This window comes from Eschrichtius robustus, chromosome 7, assembly GCF_028021215.1.
Source record: "Eschrichtius robustus isolate mEscRob2 chromosome 7, mEscRob2.pri, whole genome shotgun sequence".
Lineage (NCBI taxonomy): Eukaryota > Metazoa > Chordata > Mammalia > Artiodactyla > Eschrichtiidae > Eschrichtius > Eschrichtius robustus.
In genome coordinates this window covers 112,353,894-112,375,907 of record NC_090830.1, presented here as the reverse complement: position 1 = coordinate 112,375,907, position 22,014 = coordinate 112,353,894, and the positions used below count along the sequence as shown (strand labels likewise).

General features: G+C 53.2%; 1 protein-coding gene across 2 annotated transcripts; it reads left to right on the top strand.

Annotated features, from left to right (window-relative positions):
* Positions 1-1,488: 1,488 nt before the first annotated feature.
* On the top strand, positions 1,489-18,794 carry KCNIP2 (potassium voltage-gated channel interacting protein 2). 2 transcript variants are annotated; one of them, XM_068548425.1, is made up of 10 exons: positions 1,489-1,561; positions 13,917-14,012; positions 14,909-14,962; positions 15,620-15,744; positions 16,149-16,218; positions 16,387-16,457; positions 16,579-16,686; positions 16,872-16,976; positions 17,111-17,173; positions 17,467-18,794. In XM_068548425.1, the coding sequence occupies exons 1-10, from the start codon at positions 1,489-1,491 to the stop codon at positions 17,512-17,514; spliced, it is 813 nt and encodes a 270-aa protein (XP_068404526.1). In that variant the 3' UTR covers positions 17,515-18,794. The 2 variants fall into 2 exon arrangements, with proteins under 2 accessions (XP_068404526.1, XP_068404527.1); XM_068548426.1 differs by lacking the exons at positions 1,489-1,561; positions 13,917-14,012; positions 14,909-14,962 and adding an exon at positions 5,144-5,307.
* The last annotated feature ends 3,220 nt before the right edge of the window (positions 18,795-22,014 follow it).

Genomic DNA, 22,014 nt, shown 5'->3' with positions numbered 1-22,014 from the left:
ATAATCCTTCCTTCGGCTGCTTGTCCCCTTCTCATGTCTGAACTCTCACCACAATTCCTGCTGGGTTAATTGAATCAAGTGCTTGTAAATTAATCCAGCTGAAGAGGTTAAATATGCTGGGGTCACTTTAGCTGAAGCTTTCCGTCTCAGCAGGTTACTCCTCCAGAGGAGCCATTGGGCAGGCAGGATTACCTGGGACACTGCCACCATACCATCAGAACACATCAGACATTGCCCCCACCCCTAATCCTCATGGTGGTTGGGGGGCTCATGGGCTAGGAGCCCAGGAAGGATCGTGGGGGAGGTCAGACTAGCAGGCTCAGTCGTTCAGTAGCCATTCCTGGAGCTGGAGGTAGCTGAGCTTTGTGCTAGCCGCTAGCTTCAGAAAAAAAGAGCTAGTCTAAGGGAAGGGGGCCTCATAACAAGGGCATTTCTCCCCCACTCTTGCCTGCATCCCCAAACCCCTCAATCATTTCCCAAATCTTCTGGAAAACAGAAGGAATCTAGGACAGGGCAGATGACAGAAGAGAGCAGGGCAGGAAAGTTGAAAGAAAAAAAAAAAGGAACAGAAGAACAAGAAAGTCTTGAGAAACTGACCTGGTTCACTCTTTCTTTTCTTTTTCTTCCCAGTTGGCCAGCGGGGGTCATTAGATCAGGGAAGAAGGCACCTTGAAAGTGAATAGGGCCCAGAGACAGGGTCCTGGAGTGGGTGAGGGTAGGGGGTCCTTCCAAGAGAAGAGAAAATTGTAGTCCACTGGCCTGAGATAAACCTGCGTTAGAGGCTGAGTTGACCTTTGCATCCCTAACCCCCTTCAAGCAGGGTGGGCACTGGTGGGGGCCAAAGAGACTCATACATGGGTGGAGAACAACAGAGAAAATAGGGGCTGACAGGGAGACTAACAAGGGACTCATACATACCCGGGCCAGTGCTGAGGGTAGGGGAAGGAGTGCTGAGAATCGGGGGCGGGGATTCCTCATAGTGGAGCCTTTCTGGCCCTGTTCCCTCCTCCACCCGCAATACCCGGGGCTTCAGGTCTAGGGGGTAGTGTTGCCAGAGAGCTCGTCTCCCTCCCCGCAGTTCTCAGCTCACCCTTTCACCGGGTGCCTCCCCCGAACTGCAAAGAGGAGGGGGCGGGGGTAGGGGGAGCCAATCCCGGCAGCGCCAAAGGGGGGAGGGGGCGGTGACAGCCGCGGGGAGGGGGCGGGAGGAGAGGCGGCTCGGCTCCAGCTCCGGGCTCTTCTCCGCTCCACTCTGCCTCCGGCTCTGCGCTCACCTACTGCCCAAGCCTCCCGCTCCTGCCCCAGGATCCCCAGGTGGGCCCTAGACCGCGGCGGTCCCCAGGCTCTTAGCCCGAGCGCGGACTCTCCAGCCCCCAGCCCCCGGCAGCGCACTACGCCGCCAGGGGGCGCCGTGTGAGTTCTCTATCCCAGCCACCCGGCGCCCCCTCCCACGGCCCAGGTGGGGACGGGAGGGGGGCGCCGGGGGCCATGCGGGGCCAGGGCCGTAAGGAGAGTTTGTCCGATTCCCGAGACCTGGACGGATCCTATGACCAGCTCACGGGTGAGTCAGTGGCTTGGGGGTCGGGGGAAGGAGGGTAGATTCCATCCCCTCAGACCCTTAAGCCCCTCTAACCCCTGCCAGGCCTTTACCCACACTCTGACCCATTCCCAGGTACCCTCCGGGCTGTTCTGGGCGGCAGGACACTGAGGTTCAAAGCCTTGGGTCCCGCGCGGCGGGGAGTGGAGGGGTTGGGGGCAGAGCACGTGGGCAGGTGGGGAGAGGCAGCAGGTGTGGGCATGCATGACACAAGGCTAGGAGGGTGTCTATAGTGGGAGGTGTTACGTGCGAGAGCGCCTGTCATTCTTTGTGTCTGTGTGTATGTATGTGTGTGCGCCTCCCACAGCTGGTTGCCATGTGCCCTGGGCTTGGTGACAGCCAGGGTGAGTGTGATTGTGTGTGATAGTGCAATTGTATGTCTTGTCAGATGTTTCAGTGAGGTTGTGTTGGACCCTGATTGTACTAATGAAGTTGTTTTAACCAAGTATCTCTGTTCTGTGTGCAACTCTGTGCTTTGAGTGTGTGATTTTCTGTATGAAGTGGCATGTGACTACCAGTATGCGTCAGGTCTTCACTTTATGGTGGTATGTCTCTTTGTAAGACTTTATGACTGTGAACCTCCTGGGACAAGCATGTGTTAAAGTGGGTTGTGTTGTGTTTTAATTGTGAGACTGTGCGGGTTATATTGGTGTTTGATACTGATTGTGTACTTTCATGTGGTGATGTCTGCAGGTGGGCTCTGTGAGTGTCTATGGCATGTCTTACCCTTGCTGCCTCTCTGGCTTCCTGGGGCAGAAGGGGGTCTTTAGTGCACACTACTGCTTCCCCACGTTTTCCACAAATAGCCCGGGTCGGCCCAAGGAAGGACTCTGGTGTCCATCTACCCAGCCTGGCTTCCAGGAGCGTCACCGGCTCCTGTGGGGAGGCTTTGGTTAATGCTGGATCAGCAACCCCCCCAAAAAGTATTTAGAGATCATTCTTACAACTGAAGCTCCTTCAACCCCCAACAACCCTCCCAGAACTTCACCCAAACCCAGAGGAAAACAAACCCTCTAGCCTCCCTTCCAGACCCAGAGATAGAAGCTCTAGGCCTGGGAGGTACCATGTGGCCTCCCCTTCTAAGTATCCCCCCAAACCACTTTGCTGCTCAGGCATCCTCTCTCTCCCACACTGGGGAGGTATGTGAGACCAGTACATCTGTGCCTGTGCATATTCCTGGGTTTGGTAGGCAGATCCACGTGTTTGTGTGGGTGACTGTGTCACCTTGTGTACATTTCCATATACGTGTGTTTCTGTCTCTCAGTGTGCAGCCTGCCCAAGAACTCCAACGGGGAATGGGAGTAGGGAGACTGTCTCCCCTGTGTCTGAAACAAGCTGGGGAGGTGAAGGGAGGCCATGATCCTTGTCTGTCTTGAGGAGAGTGAGGTTAAGACTTGGGGAAGAGGAGAGGACTAGGTTGTAGCGCCTTGAAAAAGTGTCTCCCTGACTAACACACCCTGGGGAGGTTCTCGTCACTATGCCCAGACTCCCAGAAGGGGGAGCCCTTCCACTCAGGCAGGCCCCAGATGTGCCCTAGATGTGCCTCAGGCCTGGATGGATTCCAAAGGTCCAGGTGACTAGCTCTGCTTTAAACTGTGTTCTCACCAACTCAGGATCCTTGAGAGTAGTAAGGGCCCCAGCGCCCTCATTAGCACCACGTTAATCAGTGTTTGCTTCCTGCTTTAACTGATTCTCCCCTTTAGTGGAATCATCTGCTTCCCCACTTGGCTATTTGAATCAGAGACTGGGTGGAAGTGGGGAAGCCCTTGTACGGGAAGGTGCAGGAATAGAAGTGTGAATACCAGCTCTGTATGACTTTTGCTCTCTGGGCCCCATTTTTTTCATCTGTAAAATGGGAAATACTACTTCCCACCTGCTTGCCTCCCAAGGGAAATAGAAAGTTCAAATGTTGACAAGCATCAAGAATCGTGTTCCACGTCATGAGCATCCTCGCTGTAGATAGCTCCACACGCAACTTGGGAAGTAGAAATAAGACTACCAGGAGCTCTCCTTTCGAAGGAGGGCTTATCTTACAGCGGGAGATAAATGGGGTTGGGAAGCCGGTGTTAAGGCGGTGGGTGTTAAGGCGGTGGGTGCTCGGAGACGCCTGAGCTGAAGCCGGATGGGGAGTCGTTGTCCGCGGTGCTGAAGCGCTTGCAAGGCGGAAGTGCAGCAGGGCCAGCCAAATTCCCAATGTTCCTTCCTTGTGCAGGCGGGATTCCTGGAATCGGACCTGGGGATTTTCTTTGGCTTCAGTCATCCCGGCCTATCAGGCTGACAGGAAGGGGGCGCTAAAGTCATACCTCAGGTCATCCTGGGTTGCCCGAACCTCTTTCCTTACCCACTCCCACCCCAGGCTCAAAACAAATCTGGGGGAGACTTTTAGGAGAAAACAATCTGAGCCTCACCCCGCCCCGTCCCGCATCTAGTACCTCCGGGCCCGGCATGACCTATTGGCAGTGCGGCGAGGTGGGAAAAGGCAGCGATTCGCTGCGGTCCTGTCCAAGCCGGAAGCAAGAAAAGGACTGGAGAAGATGAGGAGAGAGTTGGGACCTGGCTGGCCAAGGCCTGAGCTCGGGTCCCGGCCTGGGATCTCCGGAGTTGCGTCCCGCCGGCCATAAATATCGTTCCCGGACTGGCGCGCCCCCGTGTGGTTTTAGAGGAGCCATGCTTGCGGAGCTGATTCCAGATGAGGATGTTGCCAAATCAAGTGGCAAGGTTCCATGGAGTTCAGGGTGACTCTCGTCTCGTAAATGTAGGATTTTCAGCCAAAAATATGGGATCCCAGTCGGAGGAGTGGGATCCCCATAGGCTCTGTCAGAAGTTTTAAAGGCGTTAGTGGGTCCTGGAAGGGTTTACTTTGGGTATAACCAGATAGGGATGAGTCCAGGGCCAGGACTGTGGGTAGGGGGGCTTCTCCTCGATGCATCTGGCTGACAATCGGCATATGAGGGGAGAGTGTGAACCCGCCGGACCGGGACACAGGGACACAAAACAGTTACAAGAAAAAGATATTCAGAGCCAGAAGACAGAGACCAGTAGGGGCACGTCCCTGCCGCCCCTTTGTCACTCCAATACACTGGTCAGTTCCTCCTCTTCCCTCCTACTCTCGCGCCCATTGGTCCAGGAAATATGGAAGTGTGGGGAGTTGCCATGACAACTGGGTCCTCTAACCCCTTCGCATCTCTGTGTCAAAATGGGAAGAGGAAGGGTGTGACAGGCAGAGAATGAGGGGATGAAGCGGGGCAATGAAAGATAATGTTCATTCCCTCTCCAGCTCCTTTTTCAAAAACCGTGGGTGCCCCCTTCCCCACCGGAAATTCAGAAAATATTCCCAGAGAAGGCTGTGAGGGAGAGTCCGTGCCGCCCCTCCCCCCGGCCCCGCCCCGCCCGAGTCTGGGAATTTGGGGGACGGGTGCTTCAGGCGCAGGGGCCAGGGTGAGTTCCCCTCGTGTGGCCGGGAGAAGACGGGAAGCGGAACGAGGCTCTATTGCCTGAGATCCTGGTCCTATGGGTCCGGCCCTCCCGCGCCGCCCACGCAGGGCCCACTCCGTTGGGGGCGGAGATCAGAACGCCCCGGGCTTTGGGGGCGGAGCTTGACCTCTGTGCTCACCGCAGGACCATGAACAGATGCCCCAGCAGGTGCCGGAGCCCGTTGGGGCAGGCAGCGCGATCCCTCTACCAGCTGGTGACTGGGTCGCTGTCGCCAGGTATGAGGAAGGGAGGAAAGGGCTGGACCCCTCAAAAAGTAAGCGAAGTGGGATAGGAGCCTTACAGAGGTGGGGAGAGAAAGGGCCCCTCACAGAGGTGGAAGGGGCAGGATCCTTCAAAGAAAAGAGTTTAAAGGGCAAGACTCCAACAGAAGTGGAACTTGGGATAGGGTCCCGTAAAGAGAAGGTGGAGGACATAGGGGTCTTCAAAGAGGAAAGGAGAAGGGGCATCATGGTCCCTCACAATGGTGGAAGAGGGGGCAGGGCTCCTTACTGAGAGCAGAGGTGGGGGCCTCAAGCAGGTGGATGTAAGAGGCAAGGCCCCTCACAGGGATGAAGGGAGGAAGCTTACAGCAGAGCAGGGAAAAGGCAAAGCTCTTTACCGAATTGCTTAGTTTAATGGGATCTTAAGATGAGTAGGGGCAGTGTGCAGAAGGAAAAAATCCTGAGGTGGGACTGGACCAACATGAACTCAGCTAGTGAGTTTATGCATGATGGATGGATAGACTTGTGTGGCATAAGGATTGCATGTCACCGTTTTGTCTATCTCTGGGAGTCTGTATTAAGGGGGTTTGTGCCTCAATGGGGTTGTGATCACTGGGGCTGTGCACCCCTAGGGTTACGTATCCCTGGAATTCTGTGACACTAAGACTGCATGTACCTGGAGTTCTATGCTTTAGAGTTGGGTTGGGGGTTCCTGAGTCACACTAAGTTAGCTGTATAGACTTCATAAGGTTGTACCTTGGTGTGGGATTTGTGGAATTTATGACATGGATTGTGGGTATTATATCATGGCACTGCTGAGATTATGCACACCTCCACTTGGGTTTCCTTAGAGCTGCCTGGGCAGGGCCCACAGAACCCAGCATCTCCTCCCCACCTGACCTGGGGAGACCAAAACATCCTAGCCTGCTGGCACTCTGGGATCTGTAGTTCTCTGGCTCTCTGCACAGTATCCCCTTGAGCCCCTGGAGTATAAGCAAGCCTTTCCTTACAATGTGCTCCCAGAAGGAGAGGAGATGGGGCTGAGCCAAAGCCATGCTTGGATGTCTCTTGGGAAGCAAGTGTCCTCCAAGCCCCCTGCTTGGGCCTGTCTCAAGTGACAGATGGCTGGAGCCAGGCGGGGCCAGCTCTCAATCATAGCAGGCATGACTTCTAGGCCCTGAAATAGCCCCAGGGCCTAGGGAGGTCATTAATTACCTGATGCAGCTGGGGGCCCGCTCTGTCTTCCGGCCTGGCTGGGGATGGAGTGGGGCTGGAGGGCTGACAGAAGGGTCTTTACTGGTTGGGTTCTTCACTAGGGGAGCAAGGGCAGATGGGAAAGTGGGACAGTTACATACTATGGGCCCCCTTCATTCGGCACTATTTCTCTGGGTTTGAACTTTGGGAGGTAAATAACTAAATGATAGGTGTATCTCCGTGGTGAGATTTGAGGGATCTAAGGGAGGGCTCACCTAATGCTTCAAGATAGTTTTCCCTTCAGCCCTCACTCTGCTTGAAGTGTTTTCATTAAGACTTCACTCCTCTGGGTGGAGAGCAAAGTGGCACAGGGATGCTTGGGGAGGACAGACCTGGGCAACTTTCTCACAGAGCCCAGAGACTTGAGAGGTCTCTGAGTGGGGGGAAGAGAGAGCCTGAAAAACAACTTGCTCTTTCACTTATATCAGATTCTCTCACCAGAGGCCTCGTTGATTTAGGACCTTGAGTCCTGTGAGGCTGGTCTCTGAAGGTTGAGGGTGAGGGTGAGAGAAGGAAGAGGAGGGTCCGCAGACAGGACAACCGGCTAAACCGTTGTCAACCTGTCCATCTGTGAATCAGCAGCAGAGAGCAAGGAAATGCTGCTGTGCTGCCTCTTTCCAATCAAATAGCCTGGCTTGGCATTCAAGGCTCCATGGAATCTGCCCCTTTCTGGTCTTATCACTCATAGCTCCCCCAATACGAACTAAGCTGCAGTCACTCAGGATTCCTTGACACCTCCACACACGTTGGAGAGACAGCCTGAGGGAGCTGGCAGATCACTGGTTCTGGCTCAAGTCTCGACCTATCCTTTATCATCTGTGTTATCTTGGGACAATCACTTCTCTGAGCTTCAGTTCCTTCATCTGCAAAATGGGTATACTGCTACTCAATCTGACCATTTCAGCTGTAAACACAGGAATAATAGACCCTATCCCTCAGGTCTCTTATGAGGACTAAATGAGATAACATGTGTAAAGTATCAAGGACAAAAAACATGCTCAATAAATGTTGGTCCCTTTGTTAAGGCAGACTGTTGACATTTTAGCCATCCTTTAAGAACCAGCTCAAAAACTACCCTCTCCAGGTTTTTCCTGGGCTCCCAGGTAGAAGACTAGAGCTCATTTCGTGGCCTGCTTTGAACAGTTCCTACCACATAGTAGGCACACAACAAATATTTTTTGAATGAGTAGATACCTTATAGTTCTGTCAGTGGGCTGTCTCTCCCTGCCCAGGAGAGCCAGAACCCTGTTTGGTTCACCTTTGTTCCACAGGCACCAGCTCAGAGCCTGGCATTCAATTTGTATATGTCCAATTTTTTAACATCTTTGCTCTCTAGGAGCTTGGAATCTAACTGAGGAAACAGGACTGATCCAGAAAGACCTGAGTTCAAATTTGCAACATCTCCTCTTAGCTAGGTGACCTTGAGCAAGTTCCTTTACCTTTCTGGGCCTCATTTACCTCATCAGTGAAATGGGCACAATACTATTCACTCTGCCTACCTCATGGGGTTGTCATGAGAAGACATGGAAATAACAATGTTTGTGGAAATGCTTTGTAAATTGCTAAGGTATGTAAGGGGGGAGTATAATATTATTAATAATGGCAGTAAACAATTATAAGCAATTACTCTGTGCTAGGAATTATTCTAACAGCTTTCCGTGTATTAGTTCATTTAGGAGGGCCTAGCAACCATATGAGGTAGGAAACCGAGGCACACAGAGATTAAGAACTTTCCCAGTTAATTCCAAGGGGCAGAGCTGGGATTTGAACCCAGGGAGTCTGGCACCCTGGCCCACACTGTTACCTACCATGCTATGCTGCCTCCTTTTACTGTTCCCACTGATAACATTACAGACTCAGGTGCTGAGTTTTGAGGGCCCAGTGGGCTACCATAGAATTTCAGGTAGCTGGGAGCCTGCTGAGGGCTGGAGGCTCTGAAGGGAAGGGAATTTAAGCTATCTCTAAAGGACAGGTAAGAACTGTAGGATAGGAGAGCAAAAGGGAGTTCATTCCAGGCAGAGGGAATAGCAGGAGCAAAGCCACAGAGATAGCACTGAGTTTGGTGTGTTTGGGGGACAGTGAGGAGGCGAAACTGGCTCAAAAATAGGGATCTGCTGATGAGGGTTGGGGAAGGGTATTAAATGCCAGGCATGGATTTTGGACGATGAGAGGGAGATGCTTGCTCATTTCATCTGTAAACCTGTAACCTCCAAAGGTGTGAGAAGCCAAAAACAGTCCCTGAGTTGACTTCTTCCTGGGGGAGGGAGGGGGGACAAGCAGAGGACCAAGTCTGCCGAAGGCATACCCTCCTTCCCAAGGATGTTGGAAGGGTTGGTGGAGAGGGAAGGGGTAAGATACGGTGTGAGATGGATGCCTGACCCCCCAGTGGTGGCCATGTAGAACTGCAGATCCGTGAACCTCAAATGAAGCAGTAGGGACTAGCCCCCATCCCCATCCCCACCCCCACCCCACAATTGAGGCTGAAACACATCCCAGAGCTGGACGAGGTGGCAAGGGTCCCTTGGGTTAATCCCCCTAAACTGGGCCTCCTGTGTGGGCAAGCTGTCTATGAAAGGAGCCAGTGTAGCGTGGTGGTTTAGAGCACAGGCTGAGTCAGGCTGGGTTAAAATTGAGCTCTGACACTTATTGATCTTGGAGATTTTCTTAAGCTCCTTTTGTCTAGTTTTCCCACCCATAATGTGGGGATAACAGTACCTCTTTCATAGGTTTATTGTGAAAATTCAATGTGATAATGTCTGTAAGCACATAGTACATTATCTAGCACATACTGAGTGCTCAATCCCTAGCCAGCTGTGGCAGTAACCCAGGGGCTCTTATCTTCTGGCTCCCTGGTTCTGCAAGCCTCTCCCCACCCCACTACAGACACCACTGCCGCCATCACCACCACCTTGAGGGAGACGGGAAGATGGGGTAGGGGCTCCAGGAATACACCGGGGCTGTGTGGCTCCCTTGGAAGGTTCAGATTTCCCTCCTACTCTGGGTTTCTCCATCAGCTCAGTAAAGATTCCCAAAGAACAGGGAGGGTTTTGGCAGCTCCTGGGTGAGGCCCCTGCCAGGAGGAAAGGAAGAGCACATCCCTCCTCTCCCAAGGAGCTTGATTCTCTGGGTCCCAAAGGCAGCTGCAATAAGTCCCCTCCCCAGAGGGTCATGATAGGGCTAAGCGGCTGTTTTCCTGCCCAGGCTACTGGACCTAATCCTCCCTCCCTAGGGCCTCAGTTTCCCTGTGGCCTGTGGGAAGAGAGTTCTTCCCGCCTCTCAGTCTCCATGGCAAACGCAATCGATGGTGGTGGTGTCCTCCTGACTGGAGAGGTCACCACCTTCTCCTCCCTTATATTCTCATACACTTTCATGCAGATACAATTACACAACCACCATAGACCCATACTCCTAATTATATGACACATCCATACTACCAGTCTTCAGACCCACATGCCACACCCTGCTAAAATACAGATACCTCACACCCCATACACACTCAGAAATACTCCAATACACTCTCACACACACACTCCACAGACACCCAGGTTACATACCCATATACACCACACACACTCCTAGGACAGGTGCACAATCATGTGTAAACACACACACAGACACACGTAAGAGGAGGTACACATACTCTCCATACACATACAGGAATATACACACAAGAAAACACTCAGACACCCATAACATATTCTGACCCACACATCTATTACTTATGCATGTGCAGCTCCTAGTTTCACACACACACACACACACACACACACACACACACACACACACACCCTGCCCTTCCCTGCCTTCTCTCTAAGCACAGGTCTTCCCTCTGCCCCCTCTCTTTGGCACAGAGTAGCCACAGGGTGTCTGAGGGAAGCTGTCTCAGGGGCAGAGGCAAGGCACTGCCCCCCTTCTCTGGTCTGGCCTGGCCCGTAGCCTTCACACCAAAAGCTCCGGAGGAGATACCAATCCATAGGCAAAAGTGGCCCCGTGAAGAGGAAGAGGCTGTGGCTTGGAGGCTGTGGCTGGGAGGCCTGTGGGGAGGCGGGGGGAGGGGAAGAGGGAGGAGATCCGGGGAGCGAGAGGGGGAGGGAGACTGCGGGCAGTCCTACTCAGGCTGGGGAGCCTGAGGGGGAGGAAGTGTGAGTAGGGAGGGCCAGCCTCAGCCTGTGGGGCCATGCCCCAGGCCCACCATGAACCTGGAAGGGCTGGAGATGGTCGCTGTGCTTGTGGTCCTCGCCCTGTTTGTCAAGGTCCTGGAGCAGTTTGGCCTCTTTGAGCCTGTCTCCTTGGAAGGTAACCCAGGTGTCTGGGCATGTCTGGCCTGCTGGCTAGAAGGACAGTGGCCCGCAGGGTTGGGGAGAAGATTACTCTGACTTTATGACTGGGGTGAGGGCTGCAGGGGTAAGCAGGTTAGTGATGGGATGGGGCATCTGGGGGAGGGGAGGAGAGGAGTTGGGGGAACAGGACATCTGGGAGAGGCAAAGAGGGGGACTCAAGGAGTGGATCTGGGGGAGGCGAGGAGGGAATCTGGGAGATTGGGTGTCTGAGGGAGGTGAAGAGAGAGGGCCAGGAGCCAGGGAGGTGATGAGGGGGTACAGCATGGGGGGACTGGGACTGAGGATAAGGGTAAACTGGGGGGAATGAGGAAAAGTCTGGAGACAGGCAGGGGTATCTGGAATAGAGGAAGGAGGTTCCAGGGGTCCTGAGATAACACCAGACTTCTGGGGAGTCCCTTTTGGGGCCAGGGACCCACAACGGCTCTGAAGATGTGTGTGACTCTCCACACCTCCATCCTTGCAGGCGTGGGTTACAGGGTGTGTGTGGACTCAGTGTGTGAGAGATACAGGGGGTGTGGCTGTGTGTTCACATGTGTGAGAAAGGACAAAACGTATGACTACTTGAGCCTGTGTATGTGACAGGGGTGTGATTTAATGTGTCTGAGTGACAGAGTGTGTCGCTTTATGAGATGGCAGATGTGACTGTGCCTGAGGGGCACGGAGTGTGTGGCTGAGCCTCTTTGGGCATCTGATTGTGTGTGTGGCTATTCCCAGAGTTCCCTGATGAAATACCAGCTCCATACCCAAGGCTAGGGATGGGGTGGGTTCTGGAGGGACAGGAGTGGGATCACTGTGAATGAGACATTCATAGACAAATCTGGTAGGAGAGTGAGGGGTGGATCAGATCAGGGACCCTGCCTCCCAAGCCGCCTTGCCTCTCCCAGGTCCTCTCAGGATCTAAGGGCAGAATGGGTTCCAGAGTCTGGACATTGGGAGTGGGAAGGCAATTCTCCACCCAACCCCAATGTCAGGTGGGGAGAGTGATACTGGAGGTAGAGAGGGGAACATGTTCTGCCTCCCCAGGGAGTTTTAGCCTCTCCCTCTTCTTCATGCCGAGACCTGTGCAGCTCGATAGCATGGCTACAGGAAAACAGGCAAGAACCATGATAAGAGGACTGCAGGGTAGACACCTGGGAGAACTGAAAAAATTGGAAAGGAGCTAGGGAAGAAGGTCCGTGAATTGCCTGCTCTAGGGTTCCGTAAGAGCAGAAAACTCCTAGTCTACCCTCCATCCTCTGCTGCATTTATTGGGGTGGGGGGGGGTGGGTCGCAGGGATTGGTCCTAGATGAACTGGGATTCATCCAGTCCTGGAAAGATTAAGTCAGTTGGGCTCTAACTTTCCATCCCCTTTAGACTATTGGTGGGAAGGGGGGAGGCATCCTGTCTGCTGAAGTCACCCCCTTTCTCTTCCCACCTTCTGAGGAGCCTAGAGGAGACTGAGTCCTTGGAGCAGGCAGGGGACCAGATGGGGGGATGTGTGAAGAGGGGGAGGTTGGGAGAGGCAGGGGGAGCCATCCCCCAGTCCAGAGGCTACTACACCACCAGAGGCCCCAGGCACAATCGGCTTTGGGAAACCAAAGTCCAGGCTAATGGAGCCCTGGGCCAGAGGCCAGGCCGCCATCGATCCCTCACCCAGCTCACTGCCTCCCTCCCACCTCTCCATAGCTCCTGGGGAGAGAGGACAAATGGGAGGGAGAGGAGGCGCTGACTTCAAGCAGTTCCCTCCTGGGAGCACAGCATCTTCCTGAGGGTGGAGCCGGCTTGGGAGGCAGGGCCTGCAAGGGAGCTGGGGTGCCAATCTACAACTAAAGGAAATTGGGCCCCTCCAGGAATGGACTGAGGCCAGCTTCAGTCAGTATGCCAGGTCCAGTGAGCTCTGGCCCTGGAGTCTGGAGGTGGGTGCAGCCAGGAGACAGACACACAACAGGAACTTGGAGGGTCTCCCTGGGATACAATTAGAGCCATAGGACACATGTGTAAATAAGAGGAAGTGAGGGGAACTGTGATCAGTGGGCTCCGGGTAGTCCCACATTACAACAAAATACTCATCTCCAAGGTCTGTCATTGCCTCAAAGTTTGCTATCATTTCACCTTCAAAGAGTAAGCCATACTGGAAAAGACTGGGAAGGGACACACTTTTAGGGCGGATGAGTTCGCTGAGAACTCTGTTCTGCTGGTGGGAAGATTCTAGGTGCCTTGGAATGAGGGGTTATAGGAAAGAAAGGTGGGGGTGTACCCAGGGCAAATGCAGGTTCTGTGGGTGAGGTGCAGTCTTAGGTATCTGGGTGCCATGGGCACCTAGGTCACAATATGATATGGGCATGTGTGTGGTGACCTTGATATGTCATGGTGACCACACTGTGATGTGATGTCCCAGGGTCATCGTGTGTTCTTGTGTGGTTTGATCATGCTGTGTGTAAGATGGCCTGTATGGTTCCTAATGTATGTCTGTCATGTTTTTCCCAGGTCAGTCACATTTGTATATGTTTGTATTAAGAAGTACTAGGTCAAAGTGTGTATGTCTGTGTGTGTGTGTGTGTGTGCATGTGTTGGGAGGCCACTGGGTATGAATGAGGTACTAGGTATCAAGCGGTCCTTGTGTGGCATCCATCACTCTGATTTATCACACTATGTATACACACCTGTCACTGTGTGTGTGTGTGAGAGAGGCAGGCAGCCCCCGGGTTGGACATCACCCTCAGAGGTCCAGCTGTAGCACTGGAGCCAAGGACGCTGGGTCAACAAAGACTGAGGCCAATGCTACTCCACCCCCCCCCCCGCCCCCGCCACCTCGCTGTTCCCAGCTGTGTCCCTTTATACAAAGTGCCGAGCCACCTTGGTGGACTTTCCATGCCTGTGAAACCCACTGGACTCCCCTAACCGGCCCCAGCTACTCTCACCATTACCCACCCCCCATTTTCCCCCAACACCCGCCCCCAGCCGGGGTTGATTTGTGATGGTGGGGAGGGTACAGGGAACAGAGGGACAGTGGGGTTAATGTACCTTCCTGGGGTCTTCTCTCTTCCCAGGCCACCCTCCAGGGCCCACTAAAAAAGCGCTGAAGCAGCGGTTCCTCAAGCTGCTGCCTTGCTGCGGGCCCCAAGCCCTGCCCTCAGTCAGTGAAAGCAAGTGCCTCTCCTGTGCTTCCGGGGGTGGGGCCCGTATGTGTCGGGGTGTGACCGGTGTGAGGGGAGCCGGCTGGCGTGAGTGTGAGTGGGCGTGACCAATGTGGCGGAGGTGGGCTGGGCACTGGCTGACCAGGAGTGTGAGGGGGCGTAGCTACGCAGCGCAGAGCGGAATGTGTGGGCGTGGTCAGTTTGGAGGCGGGGCCTGAGTGTGTGGGCCATCTGGGTGTGCGAAATGGGCAGGATCTGGGTGTTTGGGCGTGGTCTGTGTGACAGGCTGAGGCCACTCTGAGCCTGTGTGAGTGTGGCCAGTGTGGCAGGGGTGGGACCAGGCGGCTGTGAGGGTCTGTGCGTGGCTCAGCTGGGGTTAGTGTCTGGCCGCCCTCCCCGCCCCTGGACATGTTTTGGGCCTTGAGATGTAGGTCACCAGTGCCTTGACTAGATGGATGCAAGTGTAATGATGGAGCCCGCCTTCCTCCAGATGCCAGGATACTTGAGTTTCCTAGTACCAGCCTGGTCCCCAGTTGAGTGACCAAGCTTTGTCTGTAGGCCTCAGTTTCCTCATTTGGGCTTTGCCCACCTCACAGGATTATACATACTGCATCTTTGCAAGCTATAAAGGCCCGGTTTGTACTCATTATTTGAGAAGGTCGTTGTGTTTGATTCTGCTGGGTCCCACAATGGGGGTCGATTCGGAAAAAGGGCAGGGGGATGAGCGCGGGGTCCGATTCGTGTGTGTCTGTGCTCATTCGTTACGTGTGCCTCTGTGCGCGTGGGGGGCTGGGGTGTGTGCACTGTGACACGCAGGTCTGTGAGATTTGCTGTGAGTGTGAGGGGCGAGGTGTGTGCAGCTGGCCGGGTCCTCCGCTTTCTCGGTGACAGTTCGCTCCCTTCAGCATTAGCCGCCCCAGCCTCCCTCCGCCCCCACAGACCCCGCCCGCTGGACCCAGGTGACTTACTCTCCTGGTGGGGGCGGGGGCGGGGGACTTCGGGAGCCTGGGGTGGGGGCACCTGCCTGGGGACTGGATGTTGGGAACAGGGGCGGGGCTGATACGGGGCCAGGGGTGGTGGCCTTCTCTAAGGCACACTAGGGGTGTGGCAGGAATGGGGTGTGGAGGGGCCTTGGCTGGAGCTGGGCGTGGCATGGCTCGGGCATGGCTGCGATAGGCGGGGCTTGGCTGGAGGGAAGGATCTGGGCGGGGCAAGGGTGAGACTGGGCGGATCTGAGTTGGTAAGCGGAGGCCCAGGGCTCGAACCCTCAGAAGCCCCCTCTCCAACCCAATTTTCCTACTCCTGGCCTTTTGGGACGAAGACGGGGCTGGGGGCCTTCCCCTCCAACCAGGGATCAAGGGCCCAGGGGCCAGCGCTGACTCAGACCCCGGGCTCTGGGGCCAGGCCTGGCCTTGCGCTGGGCCCGCTGATATACCTCGAAGCCGACCAGCATCTTCTTTCCTTGCCTTGATGTCCTTGGCTCTGGGTCCGGGGAACTGGCAGGCTGGTCTCCGGCGTCGGATATGGGGGGATGGATGGTTCAGTGATTTTGAAGAGGGGTCGTGGGGGACAGGCCTGAGGCGCGGCTGTCCCCCCCAACCGCCCCCACCCCGCAGACAGCGTGGAGGATGAGTTTGAACTGTCCACCGTGTGTCACCGGCCCGAGGGTCTGGAGCAGCTGCAGGAGCAAACCAAGTTCACGCGCAAGGAGCTGCAGGTCCTGTACCGTGGTTTCAAAAACGTGAGTGCAAAGCTGAACCAAACTGGGGAGGGGCAGGGCCTATCCAGGACTTTTCTGAAAGGTTGGCCTGGAGGCTTTGAGGAGTGACAGGGGAGGGGAGGAGAAGGGACAGCTCCCCTTCCACCACAGACCGAACTTCTAGATAGGAGTTCCTGCTGGTTTGAGAAGGGGCGGAGCCTGTAGATTGGTCTGTCAGTTCTGTGTTTTTTATTTGTGCGCTTGGGAGAAGTCTTTCCTCCAGGAGAAGAGCTACATGGTGAGCCCCCTGGAGACACGAAGATTTCCCCTCTCTTTGGGAGTCTCTGGACAGGGAGGGTTGGGTGGGAACGTGGGGGGGGGGCGGTGAGTGGAAGGGGGTTTTGTCTCTTCCTTCAGTCTGGTTTCCTTCCCTACGCTACCCCCAGGAATGTCCCAGCGGAATTGTCAGTGAGGAGAACTTCAAGCAGATTTACTCACAGTTCTTTCCTCAAGGAGGTGAGGGGACAAGTCCTGAGAGGAAGCAGCTGTCCATCTCTAGGCTGACTTGGGGTGAGGGCTGGAAATGCCAAGTGAATGGGGTTTGAGGAGCCCCATAGAGGTAGGGAGGTAGGAAGTCCTCTCCTGTCTGGAAGCCAAGCTTACTCATCCACACTTATCCTGCAGACTCCAGCACATATGCCACTTTTCTCTTCAATGCCTTTGACACCAACCATGATGGCTCAGTCAGTTTTGAGGTGAGCTGGAGACTGTGGGCCAGGGAAGCATGTTTCCTGGGGCTTCAGGGCCAGGCCAAACCCAGAGAGAGGGTTGGGTGAAAGGTATCAGAAGACCCATTTTCCCCTGCCTCCTTCCTAGGACTTTGTGGCTGGTTTGTCAGTGATTCTTCGGGGAACCACAGATGACAGGCTGAACTGGGCCTTCAACCTGTATGACCTCAACAAGGATGGCTGCATCACCAAGGAGGTACAAGGCAACTGAACAGCTGGAGGGGTTGTATGTGCGTGGGCAGGTGTAAAGGGCCCATAGGAGGGATATATGACCCACATATACATCACCAGCAAGGGGTGGGGTCTGCCCTAGGCTCTAGGCCTTCTAATTTGGAGGCTGGAGGCTCTGAGGAGGGTTCCTCTTCTCTCTCGGCCTAACAGGAAATGCTTGATATCATGAAGTCCATCTATGACATGATGGGCAAGTATACGTATCCTGCACTCCGGGAGGAGGCCCCAAGGGAACACGTGGAGAGCTTCTTCCAGGTGCCTGGGACTGGGTAGGCTGGGTTTTACAGTGAAGGGAAGGAGGTGAGGTCCCAGAAGGGAACTTACCCGAGTTCTGCCTGCCTCTCTCCTGTCATCCCTCCTGTTTTCCCTACCTGACTACCTTTTTGCAGAAGATGGACAGGAACAAAGATGGCGTGGTGACTATTGAGGAATTCATTGAATCTTGTCAAAAGGTACAGGGCCCTGCCCTCTACATTTCCCTGTTCTGGACTCAGGGCCTGATTCAATGATGTAGGAGAAGGCTCCTTTGGGCAGAGTACCATTTCCCTAACTCACTGCCGCCTCTGAACCTTTTCCTTCATAACTTGGGGAGGGCTGTCCCTTCCCCACCTCTCTGGGTGTCTCCTTCCTCACTGCCTCTCTCTGTCTCTGAACGTCCCCATTTCTGAGTCAGTGTTCTTCTCCCTGTCTCTGATAAGCTCTTTTTCTTTCTCTCCAATCTGCCTCTCTCCCACCATGGCTACAGGACGAGAACATCATGAGGTCCATGCAGCTCTTTGACAATGTCATCTAGCTCCCCAGGAGAGGGGGTCAGTTGTCCTGGGGGGACCATGCTCTAGCCCTAGTCCAGGTGGACCTCACCCTTCTCTTCCCAGGTCTGTCCTCATCCTAGCTCTACCCTGGGGGCTATAGGAGTCCAAGAGCCTGGGGATTCAGTGGTCCAGATTGCTGGAGCTGAGGGGGCTAGGGAGTGGGCAGAGTGTATCTGTGGGGTGTTCCCAACTCCCAACAGCTCCCCCTTCCTGCCTGAAACTCAGTGCTGAGGGTGCCCCTGCTATAGGAATTGAGTGGTCCTTCCCCTTCCACCCCCACTTGAGAAACCACAACGCTAGACAAAATGTCTCCTGCTATGGTGCTTCCCCCATCCCTGATCTCATAACCATTTCCCCTAAGACTGCGTTATCAGAAAGGCTGTTCTGTCCTTGGCACTGACTGGTCTTTCAGACCAGGGCCTTTGAGAGCCCTGTAGGAGGTGGACAGGAATGTAGAGGGAGTAATCTTGGGCCTGAGCCAGTGCTTAGGTCCTAGGAGGTAGCTGGGGTAGAGAACAGAAGGGCCTGGGGATTATCAGTGAGAGCATGCCAGGCTATAGCTTTGAGCTCTACAGGTCTGCCATTCCAAGCTGTCAGAATATGAATTTCCAGGCTCTTCAGAAGACCTTGTTTCCTTGGAAATACCCCAGAAAATTTCCAAGTATCCCAGGAGAGTCTGAGATCCTGGTGTTTGGCTCATCCCTGGAATTCCCTCCTCTCCTCCCTTCCTGTTTGTGTAGTGGTGGTGGCAGCAGGGGGAAGATAGGTGGGAGCTGTCTTGGCTGATACCTGCCGAAGTTTCAGCCTACCCTCTCTGATGGCTACAGCTTAAGTTTTCATTTGCCATTTCCTCTAGACTTGGAGGCACAGAGTAAGTCAGGGACCACACAGTGGATGCCTTAGAAGAAAAAGGAAGGAAGGAGGCAGGCATAGATTTGAACCCAGTGTGGGGGCATTTGTTAGACTCTGTGATATACCCAGGCTCTATTCCTGCCCCCCGACATAGCCTCCTCATTGCCCACCCAGAGTCTCCTCTTGCTCTATTCAATCTACCCAGAGATGCCCCTGAGCACACCTTGAAGGCAGGGACCATAGGACCCAGGTCCCACCTCACTGTCAGCACCGCTGCCGTGCCGCCACCCCTTAATATATCTGCTTGTCCCATTTAGCTCACTCTCCCAGTCAGCTGTGATCTGAGGGGGAGGGTCCCCAGGGAGCCCCCTTTCCTATCAGAACACTGTTGACTGCTTTGCATTTTTGGTTCCTCTGTAATTTTTGTAAAATAAGAAGTACACCAGATCCAATAAAACACAATGGCTATGCACAGGCTCTGTCTCTGCCTTTTTGTCTCTCCTACCCTGCACATAACTCACAACCCATAATTCATACAGCCTTTTGGATTCCAGAGAAAATACTTCCTTTCCTATAGTATGGCCAACCCTTGGCAGGAGATCAAGACACAGGTTCTGGAAGAGTTGGAAACCTACTGGACCTCAGAGAGGCCCCCAAATCTCCCTCCCACATCCTTAGAGGAGACAAGGAAGAGAAAGGTGATTGATGTCCTGAAGACTATGCCAAGCAAGCTGTCTTTTGGCTAAACATTCTTACAAGTGGAATCCAGAATTTCTAATTTACAGACATCTTAGTTAATTTCAAAGTGCTTTTTTTTTTTTTTTTAATTTTATTTATTTATTTTATTTATGGCTGTGTTGGGTCTTCGTTTCTGTGCCAGGGCTTTCTCCAGCTGTGGCAAGCGGGGGCCACTCTTCATCACGGTGCGTGGGCCTCTCACTATCGCAGCCTCTCTCGTTGCGGAGCACAGGCTCCAGACGCGCAGGCTCAGTAATTGTGGCTCACGGGCCCAGTTGCTCCGCGGCATGTGGGATCTTCCCAGACCAGGGCTCGAATCCGTGTCCCCTGCATTGGCAGGCAGATTCTCAACCACTGCGCCACCAGGGAAGCCCCAAAGTGCTTTCTTTTGAGAGGGGAATTCCCTTTAGTTTCTAATGAAAGTTCCTTTGTATAAACATCCCAACCTTGCCTCTAGTAGGGAGGTACATTTGTGTCTATACTCCAGCCAAGAATGATGGGGGAGCAGATGAAGTGGACCCAGGGCAGGTCACCATGGAACAGGTGACACAAAGGGTAATAGAAACTTCCTGTGTGGGGTGGGAACCTTTCTTTGTTCTGCTCCTGGAGAGGGGCCGCCAATGGTAAGTTCCTCCCATCCTTTCTCTAGGGCACCATTATGTGGTGATTAAGCTTCACTATCCATAGGAGGGGGATCAGGCCTTCTCTTCCAACACTGTACATGTTGACAAGGTCAAGGGAAGGGTATGGGTGTCCAAGAAACAAAAACTTAATTCCAGAGTCCATCATTTTGTCATCTGGTTCCACTGCTCACATCATCACACAACTGTCTGCTCCTTAGGTCCTTGGGTTTCTTTGGGTCACAACCCCTCGGAAGGATCTAATTAAAGTTGTGGGCCCACTGTCCAGAAGAAAAAAAAACAACAACACACTTTTCCATATATTTTTGTGTCCCTGAAGCCCATCCATGGGCCCTAAGTTAAGAACCTGTGATCTAGTCTACCTCTCAGCCTTCCATTGTACAGAAGAGGAAAAAGGCCCAAAGAGTGGAGAGGACTTGCTCAAGGTCACCTGGTGAGTTTATACGAGGATTGATACTTGATTGATACTACTAGACCCAATCCCCCAAGTCGCTGTCCAGGGTGGCCTTGGGGCACAGTAAAAATTTGTGTGAAAGATGGATGTTGTGCATGTCATGCATAATCCAGACAAGGTGACACTGTGACAGGCTCTCATGTTGCCCTATACTTTTCCTTCGTGGCACTTCTCAGTTTGTAACTGTATATTTAGGTATATTTATTTGAGTGATTGTCTTTTTCGATACATTGTAAACTCCTGAAGGCTCCTTGAGTGCCCGGACTAGATTTTTTTTCCCCCTCCCCATCGTATCCTGGGGCCTGGCACATAATAGGCATTCCATAATTGTATGAATAACTGTAAGATTTGGAAAAATGGACATGGTGAGTGTATGTATATAACTGGGTTAGGTATGGAGACAGACTCTATATTTTAGGGTAGATCCAAGCTTAAGGGAAATTGAAGTCTGAAGCTGAGAATTTCTAGGAAATCAGAAAAAAACAGGAGGTTGGCATTCTGATCATTTTTTTCTGGCCACTGGTTGGATTCTGAATGTTGTTAGCTGCCCCATCTCAAAACACTCTTCTTTATTGCCTTCCAGTATTTCATACTCTCTTGGTTTTCCTTTTACCTTTCTGGCCAGCCCTTCTCAGCCCTCCCTTGATGACTCATCCTTCTCAACTGGAATATTAAACATTGGGCCCCACAGCTGAGACTTGAGCCTCTTTTCCATATCACATCCAATCCCATGGCTTTAAACACTATCTGTATGCAGGCGACTCCTAAGTTTTTATCCCCAGAATTCTCCTCTGAGCTCCAAGACCCATATATCCAATTGCCTATTTGACATATCCATGTGGATCTGTAATGGTCATACTTAACATGTTCAAAATGGAGCTTTGATTCATGCCTTCCCAGTCCTCCCCATCTCAATAAACCATCTACCTAGTTGCTCAGGTCAAAATGTAAGAGTCTTCCTTTCTTCCTCTCACTCTCCCTCTACTCCCCTTTAATTCATCACCAATCCTGGGGAATTCCCTGGGGGGGGGGTGGTCCAGTGGTTAGGACTCGGTGCTTTCACTGCCCAGGGCCAGGTTCAATCCCTGGATCCCTGGTTGGGGAACTAAGATCCCGCAAGCCGCGTGGCAGGGCCGGAAAAAAAAAACCCCACTAATTCCGCCATGAAAAGTGCACCATCTCTCTCCATTGCTGTTCCTAGTCTAAGCCACCATCATTGCTTAACTAGATTATTACTTATTCTTCCATCTGAAGTAGACCCTTGCTGTGGTTACTCTTCATTCATATCACTAGATTTCCTCCCTTCATAGCACTTATCACAAACTGAGTTCCTGTGTGTGTACTGAATTTGTTACTGTTTCCACAAGCAGAATGTAAGCTCTGCGAGAGCAGGACCCTATCTTGTTCATTCCTCAAATGTTTATCATAGGCCTACTAGTCTCTGATTCCTGTTGTAGGTGCTGGGTGGGTACAGGTGTGGTACAGAGAGAAAGTGTGTGGCAAGAATTGCCCTTCAAGTTTGAGAAGTACAGATATGGAAGGTGCATCTTGCCTGGGTCATAGACCACAGAGTGTTGGCTATGGAGAGTAGATGAAATTGTGGCTGATGACTTGCTAGAAGTTGCCACAGTGTAAAGTGTGAAGCAGAGAGGAAAGTGTCATGAGACTGAGGGCTGGGGTCAGCTGGAATGACAGCTCCCAAATCCCCCAAAGGACCACAATATCCAGTGAAGCTGCTATGGCCCCCAACTGTCATCACAGGAGGTCCCCTAAGAAAATACTTGCTCCTAACCCCC